The sequence below is a fragment of the Salvelinus fontinalis genome, chromosome 4 (assembly GCF_029448725.1).
Source record: "Salvelinus fontinalis isolate EN_2023a chromosome 4, ASM2944872v1, whole genome shotgun sequence".
In the NCBI taxonomy this organism is placed as follows: domain Eukaryota; kingdom Metazoa; phylum Chordata; class Actinopteri; order Salmoniformes; family Salmonidae; genus Salvelinus; species Salvelinus fontinalis.
In genome coordinates, this window is record NC_074668.1 from 31,779,059 (window position 1) to 31,795,521 (window position 16,463).

At 41.0% G+C, this 16,463-nt stretch overlaps 1 protein-coding gene across 7 annotated transcripts in view; it reads left to right on the top strand.

Moving 5' to 3' along the window:
• LOC129853534 (fibroblast growth factor receptor 1-A-like) overlaps nt 1–16,463 on the top strand; it is a 45,670-nt gene that overhangs the window by 5,379 nt on the left and 23,828 nt on the right. For all 7 annotated transcript variants that reach the window (XM_055919677.1, XM_055919670.1, XM_055919673.1 and 4 more), the window contains exon 2: nt 10,781–10,961. In XM_055919677.1, the coding sequence (XP_055775652.1) occupies nt 10,808–10,961 (154 nt within the window). In that variant the 5' untranslated portion in view covers nt 10,781–10,807. The remainder of the gene's footprint in view (nt 1–10,780; nt 10,962–16,463) is intronic.

Here is a 16,463-nt window from a genome sequence, read left to right on the forward strand (position 1 = left end):
CAAATTGCAGCCCAAATAAATGCTTCATAGAGTAATAGACAGCCCAACATCAACTGTTCAGAGGAGTCTGCGTGAATCAGGTATTCATGGTCGAATTGCTGCAAAGAAACCACTACTACAGGCCATCAATAATAAAAATATGCTGGCTTGGGCCCAAGAAACACAAACAATGACATTAGGCCGGTGGAAATATGTCCTTTGGTCTGATGAGTCCACATTTTAGATTTTTGGTTCCAGCCGCCGTGTCTTTGTGAGACGCGGAGTAGGTGAAAGGATGATCGCCGCATGTGTGGTTCCCACCTGAAGCATGGAGCAGTGGTGTGGGGGTGCTTTGCTGGTGACACTGTCGGTGATTTATGTAGGATTCAAGGCACACTTAACCAGCATGGCTACCACAGCATTCTGCAGCGATATGCCAACCCATCTGGTTTGCCCTTACTCCCACTATCATTTGTTTTTCAACAAGACAATGACCCAACACACCTCCAGGCTGTGTAAGGGTTATTTGACCAAGAAGGAGAGTGATGGAGTGCTGCATCAGATGACCTGGCCTCCACAATCACCCAACCTCACCCCAATTGAGATGGTTTGGGGTGAGGTGGACTGCAGGGGGAAGGAAAAGCAGCCACAAGTGCTCAGCATATGTGGGAATTCCTTTAAGACTGCATTCCATGTGAAGCTGGTTGAGAGAATGCCAAGTGTGGAAATCGGTCATCAAGGCAAAGGGTGCAGATTTACCTAGTTAGATGGAATTTTTAAACAAATAGGGATTAATGTATAGATCTGTGGGTCTTTTAGCGAAGTCCAGCCAACCTTTTGATGCAGTGTATCGAAACTGTCACTTGTGACGAAACAAATGGCATTAAGTAGCTGGTGTCCAGTGGTTTGAGTAGTAGCAGCTGCACTTTGATAAATAATATCACCATAATAAAGAACAGATGAAAAGTTTGACTGAATTATCTGCTTCCTACTGCTTAGAGAAAGGCACGATCTGTTTCTGTAGAAATAGCCAACTTTCAATCTTAGCTTCTTAACCATCTCATATGTTTATTTTTTTTAAATTTCAAATCAATCCAAGTGCCAAAGTATTTATATGCCGGAAGATGTTCAATTGGAGAACCATCTAATGAGTGAACATGTAGTTCATCTGAAACATTCTTACAAGAGTTTAAATAGCTATAAAATCTGTCTTGTAGTTCTAACACAGCCAGATCAACAGTTGGGGCAATGGCATACTTAATGGTGAAAAGCAGACTAAACACATCTGACTGCTGCCGACTTGTAAAAGCAGCTTAACTGGGTGGAATGGGCAAACTGAGTAAGTCCCCTAAATTGAACTCCCATGGAGAGAAGCTTGGTGTCTCTGCTCCGTAGACTGGCTCTGGGAGGGGAGAAATGAGTGGGGTTGGACTACAGAATCTAACAGAGCTAAGGAATTGTATGCATGGGTGAATACAGTAATTACGGGGCCATGCTTTGGCTTACACCCTGTCTCTCTACATGTTTTAAATTCAACTTTATATGATAAAAATATGCCATTTAGCAGACCCTTTTATCCAAAGTGACTTAGTCATGCTTTGTGAAGGCAGATCTCTTCGCTTTCTGATTGCTAAAACATTTGCAATTTTCAGATTTCTCTGTCTCTATCAAAACTCACAACTCTTGTGACCTGCATTACACATTGATCCAGCAGCTCATCTCCGTCTCAAATGTGACTCCGTGTGGATTCAGTGTGATTGTATGTTCAGTAGAGGCTATGTGACATGATAAGCGGGGACCCTACAGCTATTGTTTGAGAGAAAATGTTTTTGTTTACTTGGATAAGTGTCTACTTACTTTTAGTGTAATTGTATTCTAGCAGCCTTACGGCCTCATTTCAAGAACACATATAACAATGCTAGTGTCAACTGCCAGAGACCACATCTCTTGTGACTGTGTATTTATTTCCAAACCCTAATGTTGCACAACATCTATGAGATGAGGGTATTTTACACAAGTCAAGCGGTGCTGCAGATGCGTAATGCATATGTCAATATCTAGTATTCTCCGTAGTTGTAGGAGATGGTGAGAATAAATGAACTGAACGTCTTTATTTTGTGTGCTTTTCTCAAAATGTACCTGAGGAGTCTAGTGGACCACAAATTAACAATGTTTATACATGTCAATAATCCCTTTTTGGGAATAGGTTTGTCGGATTATATAATATTCAGAAAACATTCATTTAACCATTTGTGTGTTTCGTGCGGTATGTTCTTAGCATAGGCCTACAGTAAAAATGCAGTTTGCACTTGACAAACTTGGGCGTTGCGTGATATTTCACACTCTGACGACATTATTGGTTCCCTCATCACGGAGCGTTGTCTAAATGGTTGTGTAGTGATGAGCGCTCGGGGAACGTGGTTGGCCGTGTGCTGTGCGGACTTCCTTCTGTTTGGCAGTTGAAGTGGATTCTTGGAGCCTGACCAGGCACTGACTCACTGCTTACGGGTCTGTGCCGGAACACTAGGCCATTCTTGGAAAGTGAAATTGAATTTATTTTGACGACAGTACAAGGAACATGTTTAAGTGGAGAACACTCATGAAGACCATTCAGACGTTGCCCATCATTGTTGCCTGTTAGACAGCCAATCTGTTAACTCATATGGATGACCTGACCTCCCTTGGATGTTTCCCATAGATTTTTTGGGGGGTTTGGATCTATAGATTTTGGATTACTCCTACAGGCTTTTACATCAGTGAACTATGTAGACTATGTTCATATATGCATCCTATCTCATGTATATTGCTGATTTAATTCCAAAGATGCTAATGCTTGTTACTTTAGACAAAATGTATGTAGACTTCATTGTTTTCGATAAGGTGTGTTCTCAGAATCCAGCACCCTACAACAACTTGACAGGGATGGGAACAAATTGTGATTGGAGATTGCGTTGGGGTTGGGGCCAAACCAACTGTTGGGTGAGAGATCTGCTAGTGTAATAAATAAAAAAAAATAATTGTTATGGCTTGGCGGCCTTTCTACAGGGGTGTCATGTAGCAGCCCTGAGTTTTTGGGTCCTTAACAAATGCCTCGGGGGATTATGGGGGTGAGGGGCAAGCGTTAATCTCTTGAGCCAGATGCTGCAGGGTGTAGGGGCGAGCAGATATGCATGTGAGGGTCACCCACAACAGTTTGCCCATGTACAGCACACGTCCCCATCTTCAATTTGCCATCAATAGCCATGGGGGAGCTAGTCTGTGACATGAGCTCTGCCTGCCCAGTTATCTCTTGTCTTTTTGTATCCTTTCTTTATTCTTCTTAATTGTTTCCTCCTTGTTGTATCATGGCAACAAAGATGACTTTGTAGCACTCACATTGTTGCCTCTTTTAGAACAAGCTTATTTAAAGTTACTGCTTAATAAAGAAAGGTGTTTTAGCTACTCTTGCATATAAATACTTAAACAGCTCTTTAGAACTAGGGAATACAATTTCACTTGTTTGTTCAGGTATTTCAAAACAATCTGATACATGCTTTGTATTTTCTTATCACACAGGGAGTATCTGCACATGCAAAAAATGCAAACACCAACCTTGAAATTCAAAAACCAACATTTTTATCAAAGAACAATGGACAATCTGCTGTACTTGTTACACTGAACAAAAATATAAACGCAACATGTAAAGTGTTTGTCACATGTTTCGGGGGCTGAAGTGAAAGATCCCCCAAAAAAATCATACACACAAAGCTTATTTCTCTCAAATTTTGTACACAAATTTGTTTACATAAGTGAGCATGTCTCCTTTGCCAAGATAATCCATCCACCTGACAGGTGGGGCATATCAAGAAGCTGATTTAAACATCATGATCATTACTAGTGATGCACTGAGATTAAATTTTTGGCCGATTCCGATATTTCTCTTGCTCAAACAAACTATACCGATTTATTTAAAATGTTAGTGACCTTTTTAATCATTTTAGTACAGTTAAATAGTCAACGCACACACATGGACGCAGTGGTCTAAGGCACTGCATCTCAGTGCAAGAGGTGTCACTACAGTCCCTGGTTCGAATCCAGGCTGTATCACATCCGGCCGTGATTGGGAGATCCATAGGGCGGTGCACAATTGGCCCAGTGTCGACCGGGGCAGGCCGTCATTGTAAATAAGAATTTGTTCTTATCTGACTTGCCTAGTTAAATAAAGGTTACACACACACCACACTGACCAAAAAGTAATTTTATTGGCATTTATGTATGTCCCCATTACCAGAAAAACATAATCAAAACCTATTTCTTTCACTTACTTGCTGTGCTGTTTCGTTCAGATTTCATTCTCAACCAGGATTTCTATGGAACGCCGTTTGGGTCTTTGCATGTCAAATAACACTATTTGACGTGTCAAACAAGCTTGTTGACTGAATATAACTGCACGTTACATAATTTAATGCGTTCATTTTTTTTTTTACTTCGTTATTACACATTGATTACACTCACTCGTATTTCATATGTCACAAAGATTCCTCGATACGTATGCTATGATGCTGGTAAAGTTGTCTCGCGCACCGACAGTGCACCTACAATGTTCTTCCTCCAAACATAGCAAAACGACATCTGTTTCAGTAGCTATAGTTAGCTAGCTAACTTTATAGCTAGGTGTCATCTAAAAGAACCCTTTGCTTTAATGGTCGGACCCATCTATGTGAAGCTAGCCACAATAGTGGACTTTGCAGTTACTTTTATTTTGAAGGCTATGTCATTGACAGTGATGCAAATTAATACAAATACTAGAATTATGCCATAATTGAATAGATCATGCTACACGAGGTTGGAATGTTATATAAAATGAACGAAAGACAATTTTGTTAACTTGACAATCTGTTGAAATCAAACTGGATGTATTATTCTTTAGAATTGCATTGGGGGCATACTTATTTCACTGTACAGCCTTACCTATGGATTGTGGATCAATGACATGGGGTATCAGTCTACTCAGTGACACCCAGAGAACATTATCCTCAATCCCCAATCCTTAGGTAAAGCTGTACAGTAGCTCTTATTGCGTGACTCTGAAACAACTGTGAATTGAGCCACATTTATTGTCATTCTGTGTATTGAACACTATTCCCAAGGAAAAACAATACTGTGTGGATGTTTGGAGTCTAACTCTGAGGAGGACGTTGGGATAAAATATCTTGGTTATTGAGTAGACTGATACCACATTTTAATTGATCCCCAATCCTTAGGTAAAGCTGTACAGTGCAATATGAATGTCAATACACACAATAGGCTGACTGGGAGGTGATTTCACACAGTCACAATCCTGCGATAAGAGCTACAACGCTAATATTTGCGTAAACTCTTCAGTTGTGTTCTGTGGGTGTCACCGAGTAGACCAGTGGTCACCAACCTTTTCTGAGTCAAGATAACTTTTGCAGTCAAAAAGCAAGCTGAGATCTACTGATCAGATTATATATATTTTTTACAATAACCGCACAAACAGTTTTGTAGGAATGAGGTTTGGGCAGTAGGCCTAATACATTATCACAGCATATTGGCTATATGAGTGACCTGCCAATATCAGACCATATATTTCAAAACTCGAGCTTTGATAACAAATTATATCAGTTGGTTTAGCACTTGAGGCACTGTGGAGCATGAATTTAAATAATATCCTTTTTAATTTTACTGGACTGATAGTACCTGCATCTGATGGTCAACGAGGTCAAATCACAACATCAGTGATCTTCAGGTCGAAAAGTCGGAGCTCTAGAAAGATTCCCAAGTTTCCGAGTTGGATGACCGCTAAACAATTTTTTTCACAACCGCCTCTCACGGTCCCTGCTCTCACCTTCCTTTCCTCCGGTGAGACTGACCAGAGAGAGGGGACACCGTCTTCCACCTGATGGCGAAACTCGAGTTGCACCGCATCTGCCTCATGCACAAATTCATGTTGTTCCTGACCAGAGAAAGTGAAATATTCCTTAATATTAAAATCGACACAAGCTGCTAATAATAATAAAACGTAGGGCTTTCGATACTTGGCTACTCATTCATTGCAGCTGCAGCCCGAGCGGAAGTACAGAGAAGCGTGTTTTGTAATAGTGTTGAATATAAACGGTGACAGTGCTGATTTATAAACTTAAACATGAACTCACTCATATAAACGGCAGCTCTTTGCTGTATTCGTTGACAGTCTCTCTGTGGTCTTGGTTTTAAAATGATTAAATCTTACGTAGGCTAGTAGCCTATTAAACTTGGCTTTGGCCTGGTCATGGAAGCTTTGTAGCCACAGTGATTTGAGCAATCCGATTGGGCAGCGTAGTAGGTGCACTAGATTTAGTCACAGATTTGCCTGTCCAGCGGGTAGGCGGTGTTTGTCTCATGGGAACACTTTGCTTACCTGGTGCGCAGGACTTTTGAATCAAGTGCACCTACCGGCAACAGCTCAAAATCATTTTAAAAAAGGAGCGCAAGCCTTTGTCTTTCGTTGACTTTTCTACAGAAATCGACTAGGAATGCCTTGAAGATTCATCGACCGGTTGGCGGCCACTGGAGTAGACTGATACCCCATTTCATTTCTTCACATTCCAACCTTGTTTAACATTATCTAGTCTAAATATGGCATGATTCCACCAATTGTAACCTTCTGCATCACTTTCAAAGAGGTACTTTTATGTTGAAGGAAAACCGCAAATTCCACTATCGTGCATAATCCGTGTTGTGGCTAGCTTCGATCCGGTCGAGCCTTTCTAGCCAGATGAAGCTAGCTGGCTGCTTATAACGTTCGTTTTGGTCAACAGGGTTAAGTAGCTGACTAGCAATTTATTTTCAATTTCAATAGGTGAACAAGTGGCTACCTAGCTAATACTTACTCACAAGGATTCCTAAATTGTTGCTAAGAATAATGAAAATGACTGCAGTTTCTAATGGTCATTGTTTTCAGGCTGGTTGTATTAGTGCTAGCTAGGTACCAAGCTAAAGCTAGCTAGCTACCCCAGAAGTTGCGGTCGAACAAATAATGCTTTATTACCAACGCAGTATTGTAAACGCATCGTTCGTGGCCGGTGTTTGCTGACCTTTTCGTACAGCTTTGACAGTGCTACTGATAGTAGTGGTGGCACTTGGCTTACTCGTGCAAATTCAGAACACACAACATTCTATAATAGAACTGTGTTATTTGACGTGTCAAATTTAAAAGCTTATTTAACACGTTTCTTTTTTTTTGACACACAAAGACCCAAACGGCGTTCCATAGTATGCAGTGACAATATCACTGTGACTCCGGTAGGGCAACATCTGAAAAATAGCGCACTTGATAGTGTGTACCGGTGCTTTCACCAGTTGTGAAAGCCAACATCACCCACGACAGAGAACGGTTGATTGTCAAGGGCAAGGAATTCCATTATCTTGGCGTTTGAGTTGCCTCTCAAATGTTCAATAGGGGGTGCTGTTTGCACTTTGTAATAATTTAGTTCCCAAATTAAACTGCCTCGTACTCAATTCTGGATCGTACAATATGCATATTATTATTACTATTGGATAGAAAACACTCTCTAGTTTCTAAAACCGTTTGAATTATATCTGTGAGTAAAACAGAACTCGAGTTGGAGCAATTTTCCTATGAGGAAGTGAGAAATCTGAAATCTGCAGGCTGTTCTGAGGTCGGTTTATTAATTTGCATGTCTTTTATTGGTTGAGATGCACTGCATACGCCTTCCCCTGGATGTCAGCAAATAGTGAGAATTGAAATGGAGATGCTAGGCAGATCTGAGGCCTTATAAATGGGCTGGCAACGTGGGATCCTCTCTTTCTTTCCTTCGCCATGACGCAAGACAGACCTCAGGATGGCATTCTAGAAAGCTCCCGTTATAGCCCTTAGATATATCCGGCTCTGATTTTATTTGATATAGGTGTTAAAGACATCATAATGTTGTTATTTTAAACCGAGTTATATCAGTATATTGCGATTTTCGGCTATTTATTTGTGCTGCGTTCTAGTGAGTTGGGCACATCTGGCCCACATGGCTAATGTTTACTGCTAATTCCAAAGTTGAAGGCGATCGACAATCTACAACCGAGCAACGATTCTTTTGGAAAAAGGAAAACTTGCCCAAGATTCTGATGGGAGCTCATCAAAAAGTAAGAAGTATTTATGATGTTAATTCGTTGTTCTGTTGGAAAATGTAAAAATACTATTCCGCCATTAATTTCGGTGCGGTCTCGCTTTAACGCACGCTGTATGTCGTAGTAACGTTAATTTAAAAAATCTAACACAGCGGTTGCATTAAGAACTAATGTATCTTTCATTTGCTGTCCAACCTGTATTTTTTTAGTCAAGTTTATGATTAGTTACTGATTAGATTAGGTGCCTCTCCCAAGATTTCTCCCGACATTTTGTTGGCAGCTTGGCTACTATTTTCATTGTATAACCACGATTTGTGCCGCTAAATATGCACATTTTTGAACAAACCATATGTATTGTGTAATATGATGTTATAGGACTGTCATCTGAAGAAGTTTGAGAAGGTTAGTGAAAAAATTAATATCTTTTGCTGGTTTATTCGTTATCGCTATTGTTGGCTTGAATCAATGCTGTTGTGTGGTTGGCTATTGTAGTAAGCTAATATAATGCTATATTGTGTTTTCGCTGTAAAACACTTAAAAAATCTGAAATATTGGCTGGATTCACAAGATCTTTGTCTTTCATTTGCTGTACGCTGTGTATTTTTCATAAATGTTTTATGATGAGTATTTAGGTAATTCACGTTGGTCTCTGTAGTTATTCTAGTTGCTTTGGTGAGAGTTGTGATGGGGGCTGCAATGTAAAACTATGATTTATACCTGAAATATGCACATTTTTCTAACAAAACATATGCTATACAATAAATATGTTATCAGACTGTCATCTGACGAAGTTGTTTCTTGGTTAGTGACTATTTATATCTTTATTTGGTCGAAATTGTGATAGCTACCTATGCAGGAAAAAAATGGTGGAGAAAAAAAAGTTGTGTCTTTTGCAATCGTGGTTAGCTAATAGATTTACATATTGTGTCTTCCCTGTAAAACATTTTAAAAATCATTAATGATGGCTGGATTCACAAGATGTGTATCTTTCATCTGGTGTCTTGGACTTGTGATTTAATGATATTTAGATGCTAGTATTTACTTGTGACGCTATGCTAGGCTATGCTAGTCAGCTTTTTTACTGATGGGGGTGCTCCCGGATCCGGGATTGTGATGAAGTAGAAGTTAATCTTTCAAATGCCTGCTCGACTTTTTGACGACTGGATGCACACAGCAGACATTGCGGGCTAGGTTAGGAATGCTGTGTTGCACGTGTAGGGCAAAATTTTACTTGGTCATTACTTTATGTACCTACGTTATATAGGTATGCACGTCAGCTTTGACATCGGGTTTGCACTAGACATCAGGCCGATACGATGTTGGAATTTTTAGCTAATATTGTCCGATTCCAATATGTTCACCGATATTTTGTGCATCCCTAATCATTACACAGGTGCCCCTTGTGCTGTGAACAATAAAAAGCCACTCTAAAATGTGCAGTTTTGTCACAACACAATGCCAAAGGTGTCTCAAGATTTGAGGAGGCGTGCAATAGTCATCCTGACAACAGGAATGTCCAACAGAGCTGATGCCAGAGAATTTCATGTTCATTTCTCTGCTTTAAGCCGCCTCCGTTTTAGAGAATTTGGTAGTACGTCCAACCAGCCTCACAACCGCAGACCAAGTGTATGGCGTCGTGTGGGTGAGTGGTTTGCTAATGTGAATGGAGTGCCCCATGGTGGCATTGGGGTTATGATATAGGCAGGCATAAGCTACAGACAACGAACACAATTGCATTTTATCTATGGAAATTTGAATGCACAGAAATATGTGATGATCCTGAGGCCCATTGTAAGACCTTAAAAGAAAATGGCCATCTGTGATCAACAGATGCTTATCTGTATTCCCAGTCATGTGAAATCCATAGATTAGGGCCTAATTCATTTCAATTGACAGATTTCCTTATATGAACTGTAACTCAGTAAAATATTTGAAATTGTTGCATGTTGTTTTTATATTTTCGTTCAGTATAATTCTCTGGTGCAGCGTTAGTCTTTCTAGGTGTTTGTTTCACATGAACAACACGTTAGCTAAAGGCATCTGCATACAGGTTCAGTTTGCTCCTAACAGAACTCAACTAGGTGACGTGAACGTCTGTTTTTGTATACTCCCTTAAAATACCTTTGCTTGAAAAATGAGAAAAAACATTGGCAATATTACGGTTTGAGATGAGATGCCGTACTCAACATACAGTAACTCTTCCTCAATAGTCAGAATCAGTCTAAGATAAATCAAGAAATCTGTCATTAATTTTGATGTTTTTGCCGAGGAGGTCTTAGTCAAGCAGTTTTACATCTAAGACGTTTTGGTGCAGTATTTCTCAAGTGAAAGAATTTGCATGAAAACTAGTCTGTCGCTGAATAAAAACAAACACTTCATTGAAGAATTCCTATTGTTGCCCAATCACCAACGAAGGGGCGTAGACTACAGCTACCCAACTTTGGCTTGCATCAAGAAAAAATGTTCAAACACCCGGGAAAAAAACACCAAAACAAAATAAGTAACACAATTTCGTCTTCATATATGTGCAATCTGTTTCGACTGGGAAGCATGCGGTAAGCCCAACTCTCAGTTTAGGTCTCGTGGGTTTTCATGCAAGGCTCTCAAATCATAACTTTGCATTTTGTGTTTCACATGTCACGTGAGCATAGTTTCACCGTGTTGTTTGTTCCTCCAGTTTGGCACAGTGAATGGCTCAGTGCTGATGCCCCAGAGGTCCGGATGGAGTTCCAGTCACAGAGTAGTCAACAGCTGTAGCACACCCCACAGGATGTTGGCGGTACAGAGTATGCTGGTGGTTCTGGCCTTTCTTGCCCAGATTTTACTCTCCCAGGCCCGACCTGCCATCCCAGATGAAGGTAAGGCTCCCCTCCCTGGCCCTTTAAAAAAACATTATTTTATTATTTTTATTTTTAAATATGGCGCCAGTCCATCACCTAAATTGTATGTCTACTTGTCACATTTCTCCTGATCATGTTTTTGTGGTCAAAATTAACCACAATATATTTGACTGGCTCTTATCCCAGACCCTTTTGAAATGGGTCATATGCTGCCCTTTTTTATTATTAATGTACTTCAGAAGATGTAGTTACCAACATAAACAATGGTCTAAATTTGTAATTTTATTTTACAAGCACTCCATCTTACCTGTAATGCTTTTATTCCTCTGGTCTCTATAGTTGTACTATAATCTAGTCTTTTCCAGTGTTTTAAGTTTCTTTGTAGTCTGTGCAGCCCCCACCCAATTCCCTGTATGATGTAGATGTAATGAGCCTAACTGGATCTAGTTTGACATGGCTCTCAGTATCTGCTATGTTATATTGTTGTAGCACTGAAATAGCTATGTTTATAGGTTGCCTACGAAAAGGCAACCTAATAGTTGCACAAGCTCGGCTGAAAAAAAGGAAAAGGGTCACTGAAACAGAATCCTGAAAAATGTGTATTTTGGATCAATTCCAATAGTGTAATGGCTGCCTGGATTTGTGGGTGTATAGTTCTGGATGCTTACACTCAGCAGTCGGAAGTAGAGTGCTGCAAAAGGAATATAATAAAGCCCAGCATTATAATTAAAGTAATTATGAACGAGGGTATCTTGGGCTGTACGCCTTCTAAATAAACTAGGCAGGGCTGTGTTTATCCCAATACAGAGAGGGGAGGGAGTAAATGCCTCCCATCTGTAGCCTCAGGCCCAGGCAGCTTCACTACCTAGCTAGTAGTCCCTGCTCCTCTCCTCTTTTGTAATGAAAATGTGTTTGTTTTTTTGTCAGATGGATGAGTAAACTACCAGGAAACTATAAATTAGCTGTTAAAAAATAAAAACACCCATGAGTCCATTTGGAACCAAAGAGAGAGGGTTTCTGAGAAAACAGTGTATATTCTTACAGCTATAATGAGAGACTGGGGGATATATTGCCAGTGGAGTTGGGAGCTTGATGCGTTCTCTCCACCCAGTTTTCAATCACCAAATGGCCAGGTATTATTTAGGGCCCCCTCTGCCTTTCTTCCAGCCCTCCTCTCCACACTACTTGGGAGTGCATCACCTTCCTCATGCTTCCCTGCTGGGTGACTGATTGCTTCAGCTGTTCACAAACAATCACGGCAGAATTATTTGGTCACATTCTTTTTGTCATGGGTGGAAAACAAAATTGCTTATTACGTGGAAATTGTCATGTTTTATTCATGTTCCTTTAAAAACATACTTTATTTTGCTTACTCTTCAGTATTTGTGGCTTGTTTCTCATTGAGGAGGATTGGGTTGAAAAGGCCCTCAAAATGAGAAGTCTTTTTAAAGGAGACAAGTCATTGAATGGTGGGGCCGCATGGGAAAACTGTTTCCCAGTGGATTCCTTGAACTGTGAGATCTGCTTCCTGTACTGAGGTTTGTGGCACTGTCAGTCAAAGCAGAAAAGACACTGACACTTAGTAGAGGACTCAAAACCCAGAGCTGCCATGGCTACCCTAATTCAGACTCTCCTCAGACATAGAGGGGTTCAGAGGCACTATACAGAGAGAGAGGTTTAGATGGAAATGTTGGCCATTGCTGAAAGTTTTTCAAAGGTTATCCCTTCCAACTTTTGGGTTTGCTAATAGACCCTGTGTTCTATCACTTCATGCAATTCCTGTCTGTTGTCACGATCAACCCTTCACTCACTCTGTCGGTCATATCAGTGGGGGGAGACTGGCCACCAAGAGAGTGGTCTTTCTGCTTACGCCATCTCCCTGCTTTCACTGGGATCTCTGTGCTGCACTCAAGCATCACTCTGGCAAGAGCAGGAAATCCCAACAGTCATTCACGCGGCATATTGCTTCCTATCTGGTAGCCAGCGCATGTTCTATAGACTGGAGCCAATGAGTTCAGTTTTTGGAGGCAGTCCTGTGCTCATAGACTCAAGCACTTTTTTGTTGTTGTTCACACCCTGTGTTGCATGCTTACTTCTTTGACAAAATCCCTTTCATGATTTTGTGTAATTAAGTTGATTTTCAGGGTTGTCAATCGATTTTTCCAAATGGTTGGAAGAAAGCATGCCAGCAGGACTATTCCAGCTGGGTTGCTTTCTGAAAATATAGTCCCTAATTCATCTTAATCCAACCATGGAAGCAGAAGGATTATCTGAGCCACAACTTCCTCATGGAAAGCTTACTACTTTGGTTTGACTGACTGTCTATTCACCTGTATTTTTAGTTACACACAGATATCCCTTAATGAATGTAAATAGTGATGGAATGACTGTAGACAATGTTAATTTAGGTCCCACTGTGACACAGGGTATGCATTTAGATGACTCTTGATTTTGAAATACATAAACTAGACGTTGGCCTCAATTAGACATTGACTCAATGCTTCCCACTTGATTCTCCGATTTTGGAAGAAATAAAAAAAAATAAGGGTATGCAAAGTATGTCTGCTCCTCAATAGTGAGGCCAATGCTGCAACTTGTTGCTGTTTGTGATCCCAATTGTAATCATAAGACTGGATTGACTTCGCTCCACAACCGCGACAAGTCAATGGGATATTTAAGAGCCGTCTGCAGCTAGATTGATAGCTGGAATGTTGACATAGCCTTATCAGCTTGATAGACTTTAGGAGGGAAAAAACCTAAGCAAGATCATGACCCCACACAGAGTGTGGTGGACCCCTTTTATGTTTTAGCCTGTCTCAATTAGATAGTTGTGGCCCATCCCTAAATGCTGCTGCTTCTTCCAGTTCCCCCCTTCCCTTTGGTTTTTGAGGAGAAAGTTGATCCTACCCTCTGGCCCCTTTTTACTGCTGGGATTAAGGACATGTCAGACATGTGATCCAGGAAATACCTTTACTAGGCTCAACTGGGGTCACCATGGCAACTGGCACTAGATCCTGCTGCTGCAGGCCCCCACTTGCTCTCTCCTCTCTTGTGTACACGCTCTTGCTCTCTCTCATACTCCCTCTCCCCCTTATTGTTTAGAGCCTTTGTTGAGATGGAGAGAGCGCTTAATGTTATACTGAGGGTATGGTATATAGTATAGGTGTGGTCCCTGGTTGAAGAGCCTAGTTTATGCACATTGTACAGTGCATTCGGAAAGTATTCAGACCCCTTTTTCCACATTTTGTTATGTTACAGCCTTATTCTAAAATCGATTTAAGTAACATTTTTCATTCATCAATCTACACAAAATACACCATGACAAAGTGAAAACAGGTTTTTAGAAATGTTTGTACATTTATTACGAATAAAAACAGATACCTTATTTACTTAAGTATTCAGACCCTTTGCTATTATACCTCAGCTGCATCCTATTTCCATTGATCATCCTTGATGTTTCTACAATGTGATTGGAGTACACCTGTGGTACATTCAATTGACTGGACATGATTTGGAAAGGCACACCTGTCTATACAAGGTCCCACAGTTGACAGTGCATTTCAGAGCAAAAACCAAGCCATGAGGTCGAAGGAATTGTCTGTAGAGACCCGAGACAGGATTGTATCTAGGCACAGATCTTGGGAAGGGTACCAAAATATTTCTGCTGCATTGAAGGTCCCCAAGAACACAGTGGCCTCCATCAATCTTAAATGGAAGAAGTTTAGATCCACCGCCTGGCCAAACTGAGCAATCGGGGGAGAAGGGCCTTGATCAGGGAAGTGACCAAGAACCTGATGGTCACTCTGACAAAGCTCCAGAGTTCCTCTGTGGAGATGGGAGAACCTTCCAGAAGGACAGCCATCTCTGCAGCACTCCACCAATCAGGCCTTTGTGGTAGTGGCCAGACGGAATCACTCCTCAGTAAAGGGCACATGACGGTCCGCTTGCAGTTTGCCAAAAGGCACCTAAAGGACTCAGACCATGAGAAACAAGATTCTCTGGTCTGATGAAAGCAAGATCTTTGGCCTGAATGCCAAGCGTCACATCTGGAAAGAACCTGGCACCATCCCTAAGGTGAAGCATGGTGGTGGCAGCATGCTGTGGGGATGTTTTTAAGCGGAAGGGACTGTGAGACTAGTCAAGATCAAGAGAAAGATGGAACTGTACAGAGATCCTTGATGATAACCTGTTTCCGAGTGCTCAGGACCTCCGACTGGGGGCAAAGGTTCACCTTCCAACAGGACAACAACCCTAAGCACACAGCCAAGGCCATGCAGGAGTGACTTCGGGATAAGTCTCAATGTCCTTGAGTGGGCCAGCCAGAGCCTGGACTTGAACTCGATCGAACATCTCTGGAGAGACTTAAAAATAGTTATGCAGCAACGCTCCCCTTCCAACCTGACAGGGCTTGAGAGGATGTGCAGAGAAGAATGGGAGAAACTCCCCAAATACAGGATTGCCAAGCTTGTAGCGTCATACCCAAGAAGACTCAAGGCTGTAATTGCTGCCAAAGGTGCTTCAAAGTACTGAGTTCCTCTGTTCTGGATCTGGGGACTGGGAAGATACCAATTGCTTGAACAGACAGTTTGGTACCTTTTCAACCCATCAACACCTCGCACAAAGACCAATAGTGATGCAGTCAATCTCTCAATTTTGAGCAATGAGATATTGACATCCATACCACTGACATTTGCTATCCGTGTATACCTACAGTGCCTTCAGAAAGTATTCACACCCCTGGACTTATTCCACATTTTGTTGTTACAGCATGAATTCCAAATGGATTAAATAATTTTTTCCCTCACCCATCTACACACAATACCCCATATTGCTAAAGTGAAAACATGTTTTTAGAAATGTTTGCTTATTTATTGAAAGTGAAATACTGAAATATCTCATTTACACCCGAGTCAATAGATGTTAGAATAACCGTTTGGTAGCGTTTACAGCGGTGAGTCTTTCTGGGTACGTTTCTAAGAGCTTTGCTCACCTGAATTCCAAAATATTTGCCCATTTATTCCTTTCTAAATTCTTCAACCTCTGTCAAATTGGTTTTTGATCACTGATAGACAACCATTTTCAGGTCTTGCCATAGATTTTAAGTAGATTAAAGTCAAATTTGTAACTCGGCCACTCAGGAACATTCACTATCTATTTGGTAAGCAACTCCAGTGTAGATTTGGCCTTGTGTTTTAGATTATTAAGGTGAATTCATCTCCCGGTGTCTGTTGGACATCAGACAACCAGGTTTCCTCAAGGGTTCTGCCTGTACTTTGCTCCGTCTTTTTTATCCTGAAACTCACCAGTCCTTAACAATTACAAGCATACCCATAACATGATTCAGCCACCAATACGCTTTAAAATATGGAGAGTGGTACTTAGTAATGTGGTGTATTAGATTTGCCCCAAATATAACACTTTGTATTCAGGACAAAAAGTTTATTGCTTTGCCACAAATTTTGCCGTATTACTTGAGTGCCTTGTTGCTAACAGGATGCATGCTTAGATAATGTTTGTTCT